At 42.8% G+C, this 23,575-nt stretch overlaps 1 protein-coding gene across 2 annotated transcripts in view; it reads right to left on the reverse strand.

Moving 5' to 3' along the window:
* Positions 1–23,575, reverse strand: part of LOC132399436 (dual specificity mitogen-activated protein kinase kinase 6-like) — a 164,479-nt gene that overhangs the window by 111,299 nt on the left and 29,605 nt on the right. Inside the window, exon 1 of one of the 2 annotated variants that reach the window (XM_059979761.1) lies at positions 18,510–18,801. The exons of the other annotated variant lie outside the window; for it this stretch is intronic. Within the exon in view, the coding sequence (XP_059835744.1) occupies positions 18,510–18,525 (16 nt within the window). The 5' untranslated portion in view covers positions 18,526–18,801. Of the gene's footprint in view, positions 1–18,509; positions 18,802–23,575 lie in introns of those variants that run through there. 2 annotated transcript variants of the gene reach the window in all.

Genomic DNA, 23,575 nt, shown 5'->3' on the forward strand with positions numbered 1-23,575 from the left:
CACATCTGACATGAAATATGCCATCAGCACAGATGATATCAACTTATCATCAAAACTGATTTAACATCATGGTAAGCAGCCAGCACAACCATTTCTCTGACTGCACTCAGTGCCCATCTTCAAGAAAGGGTTGCACCACCAATTTTGTTTTTAAATGGAAGTAATCCATTACCTGTTCTTGCAAGATTCTTGAAATCAGACCAAGTGTTGCAGCTGTCAGGAATTTACTTGCAGTCACATGTTAACCAAAAAAAAAACACTGTGCACTGATGCTACCTCTTCCTTAATACAATAAGTATCTTGTCGATATGCAAATATGCTGACCAGGACAATCAGTACTGTAAAAATAATCACAAAATCTCACCTCCCAGACTAAATAGAGGCACTGAAGGAAAGAGGCAGCACAACAAAGACTGTGCTTAAGTAATGTTGTAACCTTAGAGACCACACTTCTTAACCTCACAGCACAATCCCAATGTGGATAACAGGTTAAAGGAAAACAGATGGTCATAGAATCAGACAAGTATGTAACATAGAAACAGCTCCTTCAGCCCCAACCATCCATGCAGAATAATTTCACATCAATCCATTTTTATTCTCATGTTCCTATCAATTAACAAAATTCTAGCACTCAATTACTAACTAGGGGCAATATACAGTAAGCAATTTGTCAATCCCTGTGATCACAGGAAGAACATGCAAACTCCACACAGTGTCAATGTCAGGATTGATTTCAGGTCATCAGAACTTCAAAGCATTTGTTCTACTGCCAACAGTAACTAGAGGCAAAGATTTACAGAATTTAATGATAACAAAAATACAGTAGATTCCTGTCAATTGGGACATATTGTGTTCAGCCCAATTAGCAGAAGTTTCATGGAGATAGTTAAAAAGGTACATAAAAATAAACTGAGTGACAAATTATCTATTTAAATGAAATACAGAAATTAGAACACTACTACTACTAAAGTTTAAGATTGAAGATTAGTTCCTAATAGTTACTGACAGATGCTACATTTTTTGATTGACTGTAAATGAACAAAATCAGTGCAGACACCTAGTGTAGAAAACGGAATTTTCATAAAATGCCTTCATTGACTGCATCCTCCATTTTCATTGTAACAATTCAAAATAATTGTCAATACCTTCAAATTCTCCATAGTTCCCATCTTCATGAAGTTATTAAATCATTTCATTTTCATTACTGGCTGTTTCCAAGCTCTCAAAGCCTGAAGGCTTGAAACCGCAGTCAGCAAAACAGTTCTAAATTGTCTTACTAATTCTCACCAACTACAAGTGAAAAAAATGCTTGCTGAACACAAATACATGCAACTGACACTATATAAAAATTGTTACCTCTAAGCATGGTATAATATCTAACAGCATGCGACTGATATTAGTTAGAAACTTAAAAAGCTCAATGAACTCAGCAGGTCGGGCAGCATCCGTTGAAAGAAGCAGTCAACGTTTCAGTCCTGACAAAGGGCCTCAACCCGAAATGTTGACTGCTTCTTTCAACAGATGCTGGCCGACCTGCTGAGTTCATCCAGTTTGTTTATACGTCTTGATTTGACCACAGCATCTGCAGTGTACTTTGTGTTTACTATTAGTTAGAAACTGTTTGGCAAAAGTCTCCTGTTCCAATTAAGCAGCACAGTGTCCCAAATAAACAAAGGGAATCCCTGCAATTTTCTCCATTAGTTTTTGTTCTTCATGAGTTGTCCAATTAAGCAGAGACACAGACTAATCAATGGCCCATTTAACCAGAAGTTAAAAAGACAGCTTTGCAAACAAACAGCTCTGTGTTGAAAGTAGACTGTTGGCCCAAGAACAGGGATGAGCAAGAACATGATAGGATCTGAAACTAGCCAAGTGCACACAGTGTATTTCACAGGAGAGAGGATTATTATCCGCAAGTAACTTCCCAGAGATATTCCAGAATGCAGTATATATCAGGAATTTTATTCTTATTTGCATAGGATACTGAGGCCATAACATTTGACATCTCAAATTCAATTAACTCAGCTCAAAGGAGAGATTGACTGATCCGAAATAAGTTAGTGCATAATCCAAGTGCTTTTATCCATTAACACAAGGAGATGCTTTCTCCAAATTCTACCGACAATCTTTCTCCACTTTATACCAACCATCATGAAGATTCTGATTTCTGGCCATTTACAGGCAACAGGATAAATTATTACAGGTCAAGTAATTAACAATCATTTAATATCTTCAGATCTCACAATAAATTCCAATGTTCTTACACAACTTTCCTCACCACCAGACTAATGATTCAAATAATGGTAAGAAAACAAATTTCTTGGTAAAGCTGATACCCACTGTTGTTGGGGGGGGGGGGTGGGGGGGTGTCTAGGAATGTCATTCAGTCTCATCAGAAGATGTTCAAAGCTCAACCTTGTTGAACACATCTGATCTGTTTGATTTAAGCACCACTGGTCACTCCTTCCAGTGCATCTAACTGGGCAGATTTATTAATAACAAGTCAACTAATAAGATTCCTTAAGACTTCTGGAGTAGTCTCTGCAGTTAAAACTACCCCTCACACATCCATGCAGAAATGTAATTTAAGCCCTTCATTTATACCCATCCCTAAATCTAGGTCTTCATTACATTAGACTGAAAAATGGTCCAGGAAAGGTGAACAATGAATTCAAAAACAGATTCTTTCCAAACACTTCCAACATTCAAGGTTGTTTAATATCATTTCCAGTACACAAGCATCAAGGAGAACAAAATAATTGTTACTCTGGGCCTGATGCAGTACAAAACAAAAACAGTAAGACAAAGTACACAATAAAAATAAATACACAAGACAGCTTGTATACCTAAATTAGCTGCATGTCCATAAAGTGACCCTAGATACAGGTGTGTCTATACATAATGTGACTGACAGGAAACTCACATGCCTAAACTAAAATAACCAAGACATCTACTTTATTGCACCCCAATACATTACTTCTTAATAATGCTGGACTTCCCTGAAGTCTACCAACTGAACAAGACTGAATCAAATTCCATAACATTGACATTAAAGTCATATTGTGCAATTATTTTAAATTAACAGTTATGGAGATTGTAATACAGCCAACACATTCGAAGTAACTTTCACTTTCTGCAACCAGAAAGATCATCACTTATCTCTTAATAAAAGCAAATGTTTACAAATCCTGACATAATTAGGATTATCAGTAGCCACTTAATTCCTCCAAAGCACACTCTTTAATTAGAATTTTCCTTTTGGAGCATATTTGCTTTGACAAGCTAATTGAAAGCAAAATTGAACACCCTATCAGAGGAAATCATCTGATGAATTTAATCACCAGTATCCAAGACTGAAATCAAAAATAAAACCTCCTTGTTTTCCTATTTTAAACACAGTAGTAATTAATCACAATAGTGATATTTTGGAGGCTGATATCTCATAGTCAAATTTCTGTGACATACTACTTAGTTACAGAGCAAAATGTCCTTCGAAGATATTCTAGCTCAGTGTCCAAAACTGCTTCAGAAGCAGGTGTTGTTACCAGTTTCCTACTCGTCCTGCTAGCGACAACTTCAAAATGGAGGAGCAAAACCATTAATTTCACTGTAGGTTGTTCTTTTATAATCAAGAAATCTCAACATGACACAATCACCATTGGAACCTTCTGTTTGTAGGACAACATCATCTGCTCATGAATAGAACATTTATTAACCAATTTATAATCAAAATATATCTATCTCACTACCTGAAATAGTTGTCTCAAGATCAAAAGGAGTTGGAGAAAATACTCAAATCTGGAACAGATGACTGTTGTATTCAGAATTTATTCAATGACAAAGTTTTGCTGAACAAGTCATTCTAAAGGGAACGTTCACTAGATTTCCTTTCTACTTTGAACTCAAAATGTATGACTTCAAAGTACTCACACTGACTGTGTCAAGAAACAAAGGTCTAAAAGTCAGAGCAGCTGAGTAAAGTTTTAATCTTGGTTCCTGTTATATTAAAAATACGATCTGATTTTAAATCTATTAGTAATCACAGAGTCACTTAATAGCAGAAGCCTGTCTAATCTACATAATTGTAGTCAATTCCACAATACGTGATAAATGTGCCATGATAAAACATTTGTTCGACTGCAGAGAAGGGGCTGATGTGTGGAATCAGAGTTGCTTTGGTAGACAGCTAGAACAAACATGGGCCAAACTGCTTCATTCAATCTACATTCAATCTATAATCAATCTACAAAAGCAAAGGTAATATGCAAAAAACTCTTGTTTTGATTCATTCCTTATATAATCAGTACTGTTCTAGTTGGTTCCATAAAACATAGATGACAATCAATTTTAGAGGTGTTGGTAGAGCATTTTGATACTGTCTTGTAAAACGGACGACGTCACTACTTGACCAGTAGGCTGTTATGCCTACTTGAGAAGATGCATAAATCCAGTTCAATATCACATTTAAAAAGTCAGCAGCTTCAACAGGTTAATATTCCCACGAGTACTAGAACACTGACAAATTCCATCCCATTAAATATTGGGAAAATTGGGAAAACAATGACAATTTCTGCTTCTTAACTGACATCATCTTTCTGGCAATTTTCCACAGTTCAACTTGATCATGTGCAACAGCATCATTTTGATCCCAAGTGAAAATTCCAATAGGCTTCAACATACATACCCATTTCCACTTCCATACACCATATGACTCCTCTCCTACCCCACCTCAACTAGTCCAGAATCTTCAAGAATGCTTTACCACCTCTGGAGATTTGCAATTCTAACACTCTGGGGAAACCAATACTCCATGAACAACTTCCAGTTCCTTGACAGCCAATGATCTTGTCATCAATATCAAAAGGACCACTTCCCAGGCTTTCACTGAACCCTCCTCCTTTAGAGATCACAGGGGTTCAAACCTGCAAACTGCCATTACCACACAATCACATTTTAAGATTCAGAAGCAGTATTTTAAAGGTAGATCTATTACTTGAATTTCTCAATCACAGAGGGAATATTTTTACCGTCCTGATCCATTTTTTTCATCTCTGGTCCAGTTTTGTCCTACTTACTGTACATCTATAATTTATCTAACATCCCCTTAAACTTCATGTTTCCAATTTCCTGATACACACTGTTTTCTGTTCACTATGGATATAAAATTCCACTTCATCCTCTGTAAATTCTCGGCTTTTTTTTAACCCTCTCAAAGATGTCAAAATAGCCATCTTGTCAGCCAGACTGAAAAATTTCAAGTCAGCTTTATGTAAAGGATGTTGCCATGAAACTCCTATATCCTTTTTTGTTCAGAAAAGCATTGCTCAGGCTGCACCTTGAGCAGAACGTCCAGAATAGTTCACAAAAATGATCCTGGGAATGAAAGAGTTAACATTTGATGGTTAACTGGAGTTTAGAAAAATGAGGGGGACTCTCACTGAAAGCTATTAAATATTGAAAAGGCTAGATAGAGTGAACATGGAGAGAATGTTTTCTGTAGTGAGGAGTCTAGGTCCAGAGAACACAGTCTCAATACAAGCACATCCCTTTAGAACAGAGAAATTTCCTTAGCCAGAGGGTGGTAAATCTGTAGAATTCATTGCCACTGACAGCTGTACAGGGCAAAACATTTAAAGCAGAGATTGATAGGTTCTTGATTAATACACAAAATGCTGGAGGAACTCAGCAGGCCAGGCAGTATCTATGGAAAAAGGTACAGTCAACGCTTCCAGCTGAAACTATTAAGCACCACTGGAGAGGAAAGGTTGAAGACTAGATTTAAACTGTGGGGGGGGGGGGGGGGGGGGAGGGAAAGAGAAACGCCAGGCTATAGCTGAAACTTGGAGGGAGAGGGATGAAGCAGAGCTAGGAAGTCAACTGATGAAAGAGACAGAAGGTCATGGAAGAAAGGAGAGGGTGAGGAGCACCAGAGGGAGGCAATAGACAGGCAAGGAGATAACATGAGAGAGGGACAAGGGGATGGGAATGGTGGGGGGGGGGGGAGAGAGGGGGAAGGTGCGGAAGTGATACTGGGATATCAATGTGCATACCATTAGGTTGAAAGCTACCCAAACGGAACACAAGGTGTTGTCCCTCCAACCTAAGTGTGGTCTTATCCCAACAGGAGAGGAGGCCATGGATGGACATATCAGAATAGTAGTAGGAAGTGGAATTAAAATAGGTGGCCTCTGGGAGATCCCTCTTGTTCTGGCGGACAGAGCGTAGATGCTCGGCGAAGCGGTCTCCCAATCTACATCAGGTCTCATTGATATACAAGAGGCCATATTGGGAGCACCAAACACAGTATATGACCCCAAAAGACTCACAGTTGAATTGTCACCTCACCCATATTGGCCCAGAATGGTCGTGACTCCTGCAATTACCGCATTTGCCTCCCATGGGGTCCGAGGAAACACCTAGTGAGGCCCTGGAGATGTATTCACCCTAATTTCCCTCAAGACAGTAAACACCTCCTCCTCCTCCGTAATCTGTATATGGTCCATGACCTTACTGCTGCTTTGCCTCACTTCTATAGACCGTGTCCATCTCCCAAGTAAAGATGCACAAAATCCATTTAAGATCTCCCCCGTCTCTTTTGACTCCACGTGTAGATTACCAATCTGATCTTCTGAAGGACCAATTCTATCCTTGCAATTCTTCTGCTCTTAACATAACTGTAGAAGCCCTTCGGATGCTTCTTCACCTTATCTGCTAGAGCAACATCATGTTTTTTTCAGCCCTCTTGAATTCTTCAAGTGTTCTCTTGCACTTCTTATACTCAAGTACCTCATTTATTCCTACCAGTCTATACCTGTTATGCACTTCTTTTTTCTTACCTAGGGGTCAATGTCTCTCAAAAAACAAGGTTCCCTAAATCTGTTATCCTTGCATTTTATTCTAACAGGCATATGGATCCTTTCAACTACTCACATATTTTCACTTTTGAAGGCCTCCCGTTTACCTAATACACCTTTACCAGAGAACAGTCTGGCCCAATCCACACTTCACAGTTCCTTTCTGAAACCTTCCTCCAATTTAGAATTTCAACCCGCAAACCAGACCCATACTTTGAGGTTAATGGCATTATGAACACTACATGCAAAGTGTTCCCCAACACAACTTCTGTCACCTGCTTTGTCTCATTCCCTAACAGGACATGAGGTATTGCACACTCTCTCACTGGGACTTGTAAGAAACTTTCCTGAACACATCTGGCAAACTTCATCCCATCTAGTCCTTTCACAGCATGGGTGCCCCAATTCATAATTTATTATGTAAACAAGTTGTTTAATTTATGTTTATCTTGTGAATGATGCTATGTGTCTGAGATGGTGCTGCAAAGATGAATTTCATTGCAGCTGTGCATCCACGTTCTTATGCCAATGACAATAAACTCAATTTTGACCTGACTGCATCCTTTTATATCCATGTTTTTACAAAGATTTAACTACACTCACTTTTTCCCCCCCAAACCCTTTGTGTATCTGCTCCAATAGTGTCATCTTCCATTATCAATATTTCATGTGCTCACTTCATCACCCATCATAGATAATTAGCTGTGATTCCTTCCCCATGTCGACACTGGATCTTTTACCACCTTTTCAGAAATACAATAGAATTCCCCTCATCAGCACTCACTGAACCATTTCAACACCTGAAGCAAGACACCAAAAATATTTTCCTTTCACCATTTGCTTTGACAATCTAGTTTACTCCTTAAATTATTCTATATACCCTCCCTCTTCCTTTGATCCCTCCCCTTTCGGAAGCTCCTTTCCACTGTCCTTCTAACCAACTTTTTTTGTTTCATCCTTCTTCTGCCCCAACACTGATTTTAAATCTGCCTTTCCAAAAGTTCCACATTTTCTGCTCAGTATTTACTTTATACCTGTTCTGTTTTTTTCCTTCTATTCTGACACGAGCATCGATCTAATATGTTAGCTGTTTTCTGCAAATAGAGGTCAGCCTAACCTGCTCAGTATGTTCAATAAATACAGCTCTTATAATGCAAAGTCTCCACAATGCTCCAATTCCGGCCTCTTGACTTCATCTCCGATAATCAGTCTGCCATTAACAGCCATATCAACAGCCTTCTGGGCCCAAAGCTCTGAAATTTGCACCCAAAAGCTTTTGATTTCCTTCTATTAAAATACTCCCTAAATCCTAAATACTAAGATTTTTGTGTTCTTCATATTAGTAGTGAAGTAAGGGGAGGGTTTTCAAAATTTTGTAGCACAGAGTAAGTGCCTTAATTTTTAGCAGTAGTAATATACCAACAAACACAATTATCCGGCACACAAAGCAATCAGCGTCTAATATCCACACAAGGCTAATTTATGCGAGTATGACTGGGATAAGAACACGTGATATATACACAGAAAACTGCATGATGTTGCAATGTTCTTTAATTATAAAGTTCAGCCCAAGATAATCTAACCCAACAACAATTTTTCTAAAATATCAACCTGCAATTTAGTTTAATTACTGAGTTATAGTAATACATGGCTTGTATTTGTTTACGCTTAAAGAATCATCTATTAACTAGGGGTTGCGACCAAAAGATTCAAAACTGACTTCAAAATAACTCCCGAAACTGTAGGACTGGCAGTTCAAACTGTCTAGGCTGGGATATACATGTATATCTAAAGACAGTTCAAGTGATACATCTCAATAAGAAATTCCAGAACCATGCTATTAAAATAACCTCACAAACAGCAAATTCTTAAGAGTTAACGAAAGTGTAAATTCAAATTTCAACAACCATTACACCCCAAGATTTATTTGCACCCATTGGACTTAATTTGGCATTGAGATACTGCGCGATGCCACCTCCAAACAAGAAGCAATCCATCCCGACACATATCAAGTCATAGTCAGGGAATTCAAGCAGGCTTATTTGAAGAAAACCCCACCCAATTACCACCAATAACCAAAGGTCCCAACACACTACACCATTGTTATACGAAGATAAGGAATGCCTACTGTTCCATCACCAGACTGCATTTCTCTAAATTGGATCACTTGGCTGTCCATCTCTGACCTACGTGCAAGCAGAGGCTAAAGAGCAAGGCTCCTGAGATCGGACAATGAGGAGGAGCTAATGGGAGGCAGAGGACTGCTTTCAGTCGGTGGACTGGGCCATGTACAACAACTCATCTGTGGATCTGACTGAATACACCGTGGCTGTTAAAGATTTTAGTAAAACTGTTGTAGATGAGTGTGTCCTCTCAAAATCATTTCGTCTTCCCTAACCAAAATTCCTGGGTGAACCATAGGATCTGCAATCTGCTGAGGCTCAGATCAGAGGCATTCATAGTCTGGTGAGCAAGGTTACAAGAAATCCAGGGGTGAAGTGGCAACTCTGGACTAAACTGGGATCAATGAAGGATGCTCAATAGTTGTGGCAGGGCTTGAATACTTATATTAAATCAAGTGACATAGGAGACACCAGGACTTTGCTTCCAGGTGAGCTCAATGCCTTTTATGCTCACATTAACTGTCAAAACACGGAGGAAACATGACTAATTCCCACTGGCCCTGATGATCCTGTGACTTCAGTCCCTGAGGCCAACACACGAAAAGCCTTCAAGTGGGTGAACCCAAAAAGAGCATGCAGCCCGGAGGGAGTACCTGGCCAAGTACTAAAGACCCGTCCTGATCAACAGGCTAGAGTTTTCACTGAGATTGCAGCAATGTACTACGTACAGACGACACGCAGTCATTAAGTCGTTTCCAGACTAGTTTATTCAAATTTTGCGGCGCTAGCATTTAATCCCTAGCACTCGCCCTCTCCGGGCGGAAATGACATCAGGGGTGCATTACCAAAGTCTCTCCCTGCGCGCTGGCTATTTGTGAGCCGGTTCACCTGCACAGAAAGTGGGTCGCCACATAACTGCCCCCCCCCCCAGAACTGGCGATACACCCCCCAATGTCCACAGTCTGGATCAGCCTCTGTTTGGGAGATCTGCCTCTGCGCCGCGTGCCTGAACCTCCACCGGCTGCGCCAAGTCCACATGGGCTGGTTTGAGTCGGTCCACCGTGAAAACCTCCTCTTTCCCCCCAATGTCCAGAACATACATGGACCCATTGTTGTTGATCACCTTAAACGGCCCCTCGTACAGCTGCTGTAGCAGTGCCCGGTGTCCGCACCTTCGTACAAACACAAACTTACAGTCTTGCAGGTCTTTGGGTACATGGGTTGGGGTCCATCCGTGCTGTGAAGTCAGCACGGGGGCCAGGTTACCAAGCCTTTTGCGTAGTCTGTCCAGGACTGCTACGGGTTCTTCCTCTTGCCCCCTTGGGGCTGGTATGAACTCTCCCGGGACGGCCAGGGGTGCGCTGTACACCAACTCAGCCGACGAGGCATGCAGATCCTCTTTGGGTGCTGTGCAAATTCCAAGCAGGACCCAAAGAAGCTCATCCACCCAGTTAGGTCCTCTCAGGCGGGACATGAGAGCCGAATTCAAGTGACGGTGGAAGCGTTCCACTAGTCCATTTGACTGTGGGTGGTAGGCAGTAGTGTGGTGTAGCTGCATTCCCAACAGGCTGGCCACAGCTGACCACAGGCTGGAGGTGAACTGGAGGCGCCTCTGGCGGAGGTAATGTGGGCCGGTACCCTGAAACGTAATACCCAGGTTGCGATCAGTGCTCGGGCGCAGGAATCGGCAGATGTGTCAGTGAGCAGGACCACCTCTGGCCACCTCGTGAACCGGTCTACCATAGTTGGGAGATACCGCGCTCCTCGGGACACTGGTAGGGGGCCCACGATACCCACATGAATGTGGTCGAACCTCCAGTGGGTGGGTTCGAACTGCTGCAGCGGGGCTTTAGTGTGCCACTGCAACTTGGCTGTTTGGCACTGCGCGCACGTTCTGGCCCATTCACTGACCTGCTTGCGAACTCCATGCCACGCGAACTTGCTGGAGACCAGCCGGACAGTTGTCCTGATAGATGGGTGCGCCAAACTGTATGGAGTCAAAAACTCGCCGCCTCCAGGCTGCCAGGACAATGGGGCGAGGTTGGCCGGTAGCCACGTCGCACAGGAGGGTCCTCTCACCTGGGCCTACGAGAAAGTCCTGCAGCTGCAAACCTGAGACTGCGGTCCTGTAGCTGGGCATCTCGTCGTCTGCCTGCTGCACCTCCGCCAGTGCTGCATAGTCCACCCCCAGGGACAGCTGGTCTGGAGAGTGCGTCCGCCACGACGTTGTCCTTTCCCGAGACGTGCTGGATGTCCATCGTGTACTCGGAGATGTAGGATAGATGTCGCTGCTGGTGAGCCGACCAGGGATCGGACACCTTCGTGAACGCGAAGGTCAATGGTTTGTGGTCCGTGAACGCGGTGAACAGCCTGCCTTCTAAGAAGTACCTGAAATGCCGGATTGCCAGATTGCCAACAGCTCCCAGTCGAAAGCACTGTACTTGAGTTCGGGTGGTCATAGGTGCTTGCTGAAGAATGCCAGCACCCCTCGATGAGCTGCTCCAGCACCCCACCGACTGCTGTGTCGGATGCGATCACCGTGAGTGCAGTCGGAACGTCCGTTCTGGGGTGCACCAGCATCACTGCATCTGCCAAGGCTTCCTTGGCTTTAACGAAAGTGACCGCGGCCTCCTCGTCCCAAGTAATGTCCTTGCCTTTACCCGACATCAGGGTGTACAAAGGGCGCATGATACGGGTTGCTGAGGGGAGGAAATGGTGGTAGAAGTTCACCATACCAACGAACTCCTGTAGGCCTTTGACCGTGTTGGGCAGGACAAAGTGGCGGATCGCGCCTACCTTGGCGGGCAGAGGTGTTGCCCCGTCTTTGGTAATCCTGAGGCCCAGGAAGTCAATGGTATCGAGACCAAACTGGCATTTGGCCGGGTTGATCATGAGGCCGAAATCACTCAGGCAGGAGCAGAGCTGGCAGAGGTGGGACAGATGCTCCTGGCGACAACTGCTGGCTATAAGGATGTCATCCAAATAGATGAACGCAAAGTCCAGGTCGCTTCCCACCGCGTCCATTAGCCGCTGGAACGTCTGTGCGGCATTCTTCAGGCCAAACGGCATTCGGAGGAACTCGCAACAGGCCGATCGGGGTGATGAGTGCTGTTTTGGGGATATCTTCAAGGTGCACCGGGATTTGATGGTATCTCCAGATGAGGTCTACTTTGGAAAAGATTCTTGCCCCGTGCAGGTTTGCTGCAAAGTCCTCTATGTGCGGCACAGGGTAGCGGTCTGGAGTTGTAGCCTCATTCAGTCTGCGGTAGTTGCCGCATGGTCTCCAACCCCCGGCTGCTTTGGGCACCATGTGCAGGGGGGAGGCCCCTGGGCTGTCGGGACCTCCATACAATCCCCAATTCCTCCATCCTCTTGAACTCCTCCTTTGCCAGGCGGAGCTTTTCCGGGGGGAGCCTTTGTGCGCGGGCGTGGAGGGGTGGTCCCTGGGTCGGAATATGGTGCTGTACCCCGTGTCTGGGCTTCACCCGGGGTGAACGTCTGGAAAGTCTCGGCATGTACCAGTCTTTTCCCTTGCAAGTCAGCCAGCAGGCTGTGAGCTCACAAGAAGTCCGCCCCCAGGAGTGGTTGGGCCACCGCGGCCAGTGTGAAGTCCCACGTGAACCGGCTGGTGCCGAACTGCAGCTGTACTGTGCGGGTGCCATAGGTCCATATCATGCTGCCGTTTGCGGCCCTCAGGGTGGGTCCTGGCTTCCTGTTGCAGGAGTTGTACCCTGTCAGGAGCAAGACACTGATTTCCGTTCCGGTGTCGACCAAGAAGCGGCATCCCGACTGTTTGTCCCAGACGTACAAGAGGCTGTCCTGGTGGCCAGCCGCCATAGTCATTAGCGGCTGCTGGCCCTGGCCCTGGCCCTTGCAGGGCGGGCGGCAACGGTGGGCTTTTGTGCCCCACCGCTGGTGGTAGAAACACCACCATTCACTGTCCTCCTCACTCCTGCCTCTGTGTTGTATGCTCCCCCCTGCCGGGCCTGGTCTGGTCTACTGTTGGGTGCGTGGCCTGGTAATCTACCGACGGATGCCACACTCCCCCTCTTGGCTTTCCACAGCACGTCTGCCCAAGCCGCCACCTTCCGGGGGTCGCTGAAATCTGCGTCAGCCAGCAGCAGATGTATGTCCTCGGGCAGCTGCTCTAAGAACGCCTGCTCAAACATGAGGCAGGGCTTGTGTCCATCGGCCAGGGCCAGCTCCTCGTTCATCAATGCTGACGGTAGCCTGTCTCCCAAACTGTCCAGGTGAAGCAGACGGGCACCCCGCTCACACCATGAGAGGCCAAAGGTCCCAACGAGCAGTGCTTTGAATGCTGCATATTTGCCTTCTTCTGGGGGCGACTGTATGAAATCCGCAACCTGGGCGGCCGTCTCCTGGTCAAGGGTGCTCACCACGTGGTAGTAACGCGTGGAATCAGAGGATATCTGCCGAATCTGGAAATGGGCTTCTGCTTGGTCAAACCACACACATGGTCGCAGCATCCAGAAAGTCAGCAGTTTTAGCGAAACTGCATGAACAGATGAACAGTTGGCTATCTTTGGTCCAAATCCCGTTTGGACCGTCGGGGTCACCAATGTTGCGATGTACTTCCTACAGAGCTAGAGACGACACGCAGTCGGTAAGCCGTTTCGAGACTAGTTTATTCAAACCTCGCGGTGCTGGCATTTAATCTCTAGCGCCCATCCTCTCCGGGCGGAAATGATGTCAGAGGTGCATTACCAAAGTCTCTACCTGTGCACTGGCTATTTGAGAGCCGGTTTGCCTGCACAGAAAGTGGGTCGCCACAAGATCTTTAACCTCTCACTTCTGAGAGACCCATCTGCTTCAAGCAGGCTTCAATTATACCAGTGCCCAGGAAGAATGTGGTATCCTGCTTCAATGACTATTGTCCAATGGCACTTAAATTCACCATGAAGTGTTCTGAGAGATTGGTAATGAAACATATCAGCTCCTGCCTGAGAAGTGACTTCGATCCACTACAATCTGGCTACCAGAGCACAAATCCACAGCTGAAGCCTTCTCACTGGCTCTTCACTCAAAGCTGGAACATTTGGACAGCAAAGGTGCATACATCAGGATGCTCTTTAATGACTACAGCTCAGCATTCAAACCTATTGGCCCCCTCAAAACATCAATAACTTCAAAGTCTTGGCCTCAATACCTCCTTGTGCAATACCTCCATTTCCTCACTTGCAGATTCCAGTCAGTTCGGACTGGCAACATTTCCTCTGTGATCTCCATCAGCACGGGTGCACCACAAGGCTGTGTGCTTTTCCCCCTGCTCTTCTCGCTTTACACTTATGAGTGTGTGACTAACCACACTCCAATGCCAAATTCAAATCTGTTGACTTAGGTCTAATCAAAGATGGTGACAAATTAGCATATGAGGGAGACTGAAAATGTGACTGAGTGATTCCATAACAACCTCTTACTCAATGTCAGCAAGTCCAAGGAGCTGATTATTGACATCGGAAGGAGGAAACCAGAGGTCCATGAGCCAGTCCTCATTGGAGGATCAGAGGTGCAGAGGGTCAGCTAATTTAAATTCCTCAGTGATATTGTTTCAGAGGAACTGCCCTGGGCCCAGCAGGCAAGTGCAATTACAAAGAAAGCACGGCAGCACCTCTACTTACTTCAGAAGTTGTGAAGATTCGGTATGACATCTAAAACTTTGACATCTATAGAGGATATAGAGCAGAGAAGACTTGATGAGCCAAATGGCCTAATTCTGCTCCTATATCTTATGGTCTTATATTGACTGGCTGCATCACAGCTTGGTATAGAAACACCAATCCCATTGAACAGAAAATTGTACAGAAAGTACGGGATATGGCCCAGTTCATCATGGGTAAAGCCTCCCTATCAGTGAGTACATCAACACCAAATGCTGCCACAGGTAAGCAGCATCCATCATCGGGACCCCCACCATCCAGGACGTGCTCACTTCTTGTTGCTGCCATCAGGAAGATGGTACAGGAGCCCCAGGACTCACCGCACCAGGTTCAGCAACAGCTATTATCCCTCACCCACCAGGTTCTTGAACTAAAGGCAATAACTTCACTCAACGTCACTTCAAATGCCTAAGTTGGTATAGTTTTTCATTGATTCGATTATGGCAATTATCCTATTATGGATTTATTGAGTATGCCCACAAAATGAATCACAGGGCTGTATATGGTGACATATGTACCTGGATAATCAAGTTACTTTGAACTTTTATAACCATAATGGGACATGATAAAGCATAACAGATTAACTAACAATTTAACCTACTTTTTTTTAAAAAAAAAACTACCCTCCACATGCATGCTCCTGGTATGCTAATGCTGCATTGACAAAACTAATAAAAACACTTGTAGCCAAACTAAGGAGTAGGAAGTGCTAAAATATGTGAGTAGACATTGGTCTCCCAGGGTCCATACACATGAACGACAACAATAGAAAAGTAGAAGGAGAACTATAGGCTGTTTCTCTCCTCCATGTCAACACTGGGAACAACAGGCTCCAAGCAAGGAGAAAAGTACTCAGGAGTAAAACCAAATTATTTCCATAAAGGCCAACGTTAAACCATCAAAACTCAAACAATTTTTAATCCAAACAATTCAGCAATGGACTACCATTGAAAGAAATGGCTTTTAAGATACAGATAAGGAAAACAATAGATCAGTCCATCAAGCCTGAACAAGATCAAGGCAATTCTGCCTGGCCTGCTGTGTTCCACCAGCATTTTGTGTGTGTTGTTTGAATTTCCAGCAGCTGCAGATTTCCTCATGTTTGCTCTTACACCCCAGGCCCACTTTCCCAACTGATTATCTTAGTACTTAAAATATAGCAATTTCGAACTTGAATATACCTTCCGATGCTCTCTGGGAGGTGAAAAATTACATGGACATACGACCCGCTGCAAAAACATATGATCGCTCCCCGATTCAGAGTCTTTAGCCCTGTTCCCATCACCCAGAAATAGCCACTCAACAGGTTTTTTTTAAATCAGGAATAGTTAGAATGCAGACACAAGAAATTACAAATGCTGGATTGTACAGTAACACACGAGATACTGGAGGAACTCAGTAAGTATTGAAAGAAATGGACAGAAATGAATCAAAATTGTGAAGACTTTTGGGTGAAGACTTTCTCTCCAGGATCTTGAAAAATGAGATTAAGAAAATAAAGATGAAGTGATTGCACATACTGTGCATACTGTGATGTGAATAACATCGCACTAACTTATTCTAGCTTTTTATTATCCATTAGGATAGATTGATAATATGGTCTCCCGTTGTGTATCAATGGCAATTCCCCTGTAATTATTGATTTGATCACTTCCAATTGATGAGGAATGAAATCCTACTCTCCTTTAAAAATCAATTTGCCCCAAATGACAGGGTGCTGAAGGGAGAATTTCACACCCCGCATTCTGAACTTTATGCAGTTATAATGTATAATATTGCAGTACAAATATTGAGACAATAAATCAAAAGTGAACCTGTTATCTCACCAACCTTTGAAAGAAATATGATATCAAACTGACTCTCTACCTCAGTGAAATTAGAAATAGCAAAGAAAAGCATTCAATCCATTGGGCCCATTCCAAGGGAAAAACAGGAATGAATCAAGCTAACTGTATGTAAAACAGCAATTTATTCTAATAGTGTCACAAACTACATGTTGGAAATAATAATCTGACAAATTTCATGCTGCTAAGGAGGCAGTCAAGTAGGTAGTAAGTAGGAAGATTTTGTTTTAATTAAATTGACTGTTCTCAAATGATGACTGAAGTAGTTAGTGTGGCTGACCCTAGGCAGATTTAAGTAAGCTACCTTCAATCACGTGGCAAACACGAAGAAATCTGCTGATTCTGGAAATTCAAGCAACAAATGCTGGTGGAACACAGCAGGTTAGGCAGCATCGATAGGGAGAGGCACTGTTGACGTTTCAGGCCGAGACCCTTCCTCAGGACTAACTGAAAGGAAAGATAGTGAGATTTGAAAGTAGGAGGGGTAGGAGAAAATGTGAAATGATAGGAGAAGACTGGAGGGTGAAGCTGAGAGCAGGAAAGGCGATTGGCAAAAGGGATACAGAGCTAGAGAAGGGAAAGGATCATGGGACAGGAGGCCAAGGGAGAAAGAAAGGGGGGAGGGGAGCACCAGAGGGAGATGGAGAACAGGCAGAGTGATGGGCGTGGTATGATTTACCAGCTCATCAGTCGCAACCACTATCGATAATGTTCCAGATTCAAAGAGCGATGGAATAGCTGCAAACACTGGGTAAACTATAGGGAAATAAAGGACAGAAATCCTGCAATGTTTTCAGACCAATGTATCACAGAGCAAAAAACCTCACACTACAATCAAATGCTCTTGGACAAAATGTGTGATACACATCAATCTCTCTTACTGTTGTGCAATAATAGATCCTCACTTGTTCGGATGAGCTCTTCTCTGCAATCTAATCTTTGGGGTGCTTTCTCCAAGAGAGCCAAAAGGCTGTGTGTCCCTCCACACTAATGAAAGCATGGGCCTTCTGCACACAGGACTTCAGAAATTGCATCTCTTCTACATCTCCAACATACTCCCATCCAGCACAGCCTGCACCCCCGACTGTCTAGAACAGGCAACAAGCCCAACTTCAATACAACCACTGTCAATTCTTTGAAACATTTATCTATATATTTATTTTATGTATTTTACAAGTGCTCTGATGTTTAAGAACTGATCAAAATTAAACAAACACGAAGAAACAAATCTTGGTCAGTTGTGATACAGTTAGATGCTGAACCAACAAGCTCAAAGCAGATGGGTACCCTACAACTGATATCAACTCCTTTAATAAGATCAAAAGATAACTTATAGATTTTTTTATTGTATAGAATATTAGCCACAGTTATTTTTAAATTACTTTACACAACTTTATCAATGGTACACACATTTGAAACGTTGGACAACGTATCATTCAAAAAGATAAAAACTTCTGTAAGTAATATCAATATTTGATATATATACATACATGTACACACACACACCGAACACATTGCGACACTCCAACTGCAGAGCACACATTACAGAAAGCCCCAAGATAGCAAATACTAGAGTTACCTTTAGCCAACTGCTTTCATTAAATATAAGTAATGCACACCAAGAAACTGCGAGCTGAGCTGAAGCCCCTTTGACGATGAAAGCTTCAAGTTCTCGGCTGCACACTCGACACTCCATATTTCTATACAAATCACACCACCAGATCACTCTATAGAACACAGCCATAAGCAAGGGTGCTGAGTGAGCAACAGCCAGCTCCCAGAAACTGGCCCCAGTTGCTCACGGTAACACCCTGCTTTAGGTCTCTGCAGCTACTGTAACTGAAGCCGATTGTGCAACAAATGGAAGTAAACAAGCTAGCTACAGGATTCTTACAGGCACTCACCTAACTCTATGCATCGTGCAGCTTGCATACATGTACTTTAAACACAAGTTTTTTTTTCCAAATTTGGTTTAAGGAACGACTCGATAAAAAAAAATGCAAAGCTTACCTCGTCTCTTGTCCATGAATTCCCAGAAATGCAGCTGAGGCGTGACGTGCCTTTAGGGGAAGTCTCATTAAAAATGTTCAAAGACCTTGCTGCACTCTCCGGGCCCCACTTTGCAAACCTGCATGCACACTACTGCACAATTCTTCGCTGCAGAGTTCCCCTTAGTGCGTTTACTCCTCGTTTCTTCTTTCCACGGCCAGCCACCAGCTATGCCAATTTGCTTCCTTATGTTAAAACACCACACTGCCCCCCACCCTTTCGTTTCTCAATCGTACCAGCTTCAGTCCTTCCTTTCAACTCAGCTGCCATAAGCTGCAGCAATAAGCCAATCTTGACCATGACATCACACAGGAAGTTGGAAAACTGCCAGACACGGAGGCTTACCGAAGTATATTTTAAACACCCATGTCTACAAGTGATTGTCATCTTTACGTAGGTGCTTCTTACTTTTTAAAAAGATAATATTTATCCCACTTTTAAACCAAAAGAAGTCTTCCCTTGCAGCTCATTCTCACTAAGTACTCTGAAGGAAGTGCTTAACTGAAACTATGACTGCACAAGTCTGTAGCTGGCTCCTTTTCCTGACCAAACCCCGCAAGCTCTATTAAAATCACACTGCAAATCAGAACAGGTGGTGGCCATCTGGCCCATTACGTTTGTGCTAGCTCTTCAGAAAGGAAAGTTCTGCAGAAAAGAAAATTTAGTCCTGCTTTCCTTCCTTTTTCACATATTTATTAAATTCTCATTTTAAATTGCTCATTATTGATCACACAGCATCCTAACCATTTGTTGTTGGACCTTGATCTCCCCACTAACCTCCAGCATCTGAACTTGTTTAATAAAGATATGCAAAAATTGTTGTTAGAAGCAATGCAAAAAAAAATTCAAACCTCCAGTTTACTGGACATCATTGGTCTGCAAAAAGCTTAACTCGCTATATAAAAAAAACAAATATTTGTACATCAGTTTCCATCTAAGCACTCTTCCCGCAACCCTTTAGTCATCAGACTACAAACAATTCAAATCAACACTACAGAACTAAAGCAAACAAGAGATGGAAAGACAACAGTGGATATTCCTGAATCTCCAGAGAGAAATGGTTTCAAGATAAGGAAAGACATAGTTCTGAACTGGGAAATAATCCCCAGGCAGTGCTCTGCATAACTTGCAGACAGATACCTGCATAGGAAAACAAGGTCAGACTCTCTGGTATCCCACAATAGTCATTGTTCATTATAGATCGCACAGCACCCTAAGCCTTTGTTATTAGAGCTTGATCTCTTCACTAACCTCCTGACCTAAAAATCACAGATTTGGCACAGATACAAGCCTACACCACAACTATACGAGTCAATACCTTTTCCAACTTGCAGGCCAAGTTTAATCATCACATGAACTTCCTTGGTATATGCATAAATACTGTGAGCTACAGAAACAATGAAAAAATTGCTTGCAGCACCATAACAGGCACATAGATGCAAATAACAACACAGAAAACAGATCTCCAGCAAAACATTCATAAGTTATGCAGGACAGTGACAAAAAACTGTCCAAAACACTTCATGCCAAAAGAACCAGTTAGAGATGAATCTATGGTAGTCTAAAGGGTGTTCTGTAGTGCTCCATTGCTGGGGTAGGTTTAGTTTGTGCAGGTCAGTTCAAAAAACTGGAAAGTAGATGACTTCCTCTTCCTCATATAAAGAATAGCAACAATTCGCAATTTGATCTTGGTTTGTATCAGACTACAGTGGTCTCCCTCTACTAATTTTAATGTCTCACTTGTCTATACTAAAATAAAGATGGATGGTCAACCAGAATTGTATTGTTCTGCGGCAATATACATTAAAATTTAAATCCAAAGACAACATTCCCTGATGAACAAATTTATTTTATTTTAACTGAACTTGGCCCTGAAATTAATGTTTTGGGCAAATATAATCAGAATAATTGCTCTGCAATAATAAAATGTAAAAAACCTTCTTGATTTGGCAAGAAGCTAATCAATTGGAAAAAAATGTCACAATGCATTAGATAATAGATCACATCTCAGGAACTTGCAATTTAACTACTCTTCTGTCAAGTAATATTTTCCAACCACAAGTCAACTTAAAGCCTCTTAAACTGCAAATCAACAGTTAACTAGAGCAATCTGAGGCAAAATAAAGGACAAGGAGTGTATAGAACTTAACTATGTATCCACAATGCAATACTGTCATGAGAAGCAGACAACAGATTTTATTCTTCTAATGCAGTATTACGATGATATTGTTCTGCAACCCTTTAGAAAGGATGATAAAGCAGTACTTTTATATCAAACTGTTCGGTGAAACATTAACAAGTCTTCCCTCACAAAATTAAAAAGTTTCTGATCAAATAATTCCTCCATTGATCAAAAAAACAAATCAGTAAAAATTAAATATTAAGGTTTATTCTGCAGATAAATTGTGCATTGATTTACTAAATTACGCATTTTAAGGTACTTCAACAACATGATCAGATGCCATATTAATGGCTTAATTTTTTTAAATAAATATGATATAGAATTTTCTTACAACTACATGAAAATGAAGGAAGGTGATGCATCATTAACTTCTAAAGATGGCTCCCACATACAGACACATTTGAGATGCACAATGTCATGAAAGACACTACATAAATGCAAGTTCCTTCTTTCACACTTTCACAACGCATTCAAAAGCAGGATTTCCCCTGTATGTGTTCTTGATCTGAGCCATGCTGAGCTGGAAACCTGCCATGATTTGATGGGTAGAGATGCAGACAATGGCCATTGTCATCTTGCCCTGTGGTCCTTTTGTTAGGGAACAACACAGATAAAACACAGCAGGCAAATGATAATGATTTTTAAAGCCAGGAAACAGGATGTGGCCCACAGTTTATATACTAATTGACAATACTGGACTCCTCTAAAATTGTGCAACTACAAGTAATGAGTAATTTACAATCTCAAATTAATCCATCACCCTCTGCTTAACTCACAAAATCTCCCCATGTGCCAACATCAATTATGCTATACTGATGCACTATAAAAACTGGCGCAGAAAACACGTGAAAATCATTTATGCCATGATTAATCCACCACTTACTCCAAATATGTACTGGGCCTACTACAGCAACAAGCTTGGGCTTTCTTTCTACCCCCAACATGTCACTATTCTGTGAATGCTACCACCTAGAGCACAGCCGTTAGCACAACACTAGTACAGTTCAGGGCAGAGTTCAGAGTTCAATCCCAATGTCCTCTGTAAGGCGTTTCAATGGGTGCGTTTCCTCCCACAGTCCAAAGTTTAGTAGGTTAATTCGTCATTGTAAATCGTCTCATGATTTGGCTAGGATTAAATAGGTGGGTTGCTGGCAACACGGCTCGAAGGGCCAGAGGGCCTATTCCGTACTGTAGCTCCAGATTAACCACAGGGAATCATAGACACTCACCTAGTTCATCTACAAGATCTCTCAACCTCATGACTTATACTTTCCAGAGTTCTTTCATTATCATTTCTACATCAATAGCCAACTACATGAAAACAGCACCTCCACAACACCAGAGGAATACCATCTTTTCCAGGAATAACTATTGCAAAATCCCCAGCTTTGTTAGCAACACTCAGAGCAAATGTATACTTAAAATTTCATAAAATTCAAATAAACTCAGGCATATCTGTGACACTTGGTAACTTTATATACTTTGCATCACCTGCCATTTTATAGCTATCACATGCATATGAAAAAACCACAGAAATGCCTCACATCCAACTTTCTGCCCAAACCTTGGAAGAAAACAAATAATTGGATAGAAAAGAATAACACAGTTGTCACATTGAATTTCTGGACCGACCCATTAGGTATAAAAATAAAACCTGACCACTGTCAGAAACTGACCTGTTTCAAATGGATTAAACCTTTGATATACAACCTGGCTCCAACTATCCAGATTCCAGCCTGGTCCTGGCCCACAGCAATTTCAGCAGCATTAAAGGACCTTCCATCCCACTTCACACCCCCCCCCCCCCCGCATGACACATGGCCCCACAAACATGCTAGTGTATTATAAATAAAATAGCACATACATTTCGTCTAAGAGGACCACAACCTTGTCAGGCTTGTGTTCCTCAAAGACCTGGAGAGCTGTGTATGCTGGAGTCAGGGGTTTGGTAGGGTCACTATGTCAGACAGATAAAAGGGTAGAGAGCAGATTAAGGATGGTCCACCAGTCCTCCAGGTTAGAGGGTTCGGCTGGGCCAACAACCATGACTAGTAAAACAAAATTCTTACGGAAAGAGTAATAAAGAATCATTCTGCATCTGAGTGCGACAGTTCAAGCCCCCACTTGCATGACTTGACAGTAGTGAAAACTGCGAGGAAGCTACGTGAAGGAGTAAGCCCTGAACACCACTAGAGATGAACGGCCTTTACTGCTGCCCAAAATGCCACCGGCATAACAGGCAGTGAGTTAGTGCACATTTCTAAAGTATTGAACAGTTGTATTTATAGAGAACCAACCTAGCCCAATCCAAGTCCAAGAACTTACAGCTTCACCCTCACTTCTCCACACTTGTAAAGCCAACTCATCACATAATCGTCATAAGAATCACACTGGATTCTCATCGTAGCCCTGCCACAGCAATAACTAACATCCCCAAGCCATTCTATGTCAACTTTTGCCATACAAATAGACTCTTCAACCTTACTCCTGTATGATAGATGCGATACTCAAGGGATTGTGTTATGTGTTGCGCAAAACTCCTTGGTACGTGTTGTGGCCAGGGGTGGGGTGGGGTGGGGGGCATACAGGATCTTGAATGTAGCTACTCCAGTAACAAACACCCATTACTCAAGGACTAGGTCCCAAATTCTTAACCAAATCTCATTCTGCTCTTTAATCATTCTGCATCTGCTTATCCCTACATTGCACTGACCACAACTCATTCCACATTCCCCAGAATCCATGACCCAAGGTAAAAGCCCATTCCTACAACCAGTAAACACAGATGTTGAACAATCTTGATCTCCAGTACAACCAACCTCCACTGGCACTTGCCTCATAGTAT

This window comes from Hypanus sabinus, chromosome 9 (genome assembly GCF_030144855.1).
Source record: "Hypanus sabinus isolate sHypSab1 chromosome 9, sHypSab1.hap1, whole genome shotgun sequence".
NCBI classification, from domain to species: Eukaryota; Metazoa; Chordata; class Chondrichthyes; order Myliobatiformes; family Dasyatidae; genus Hypanus; species Hypanus sabinus.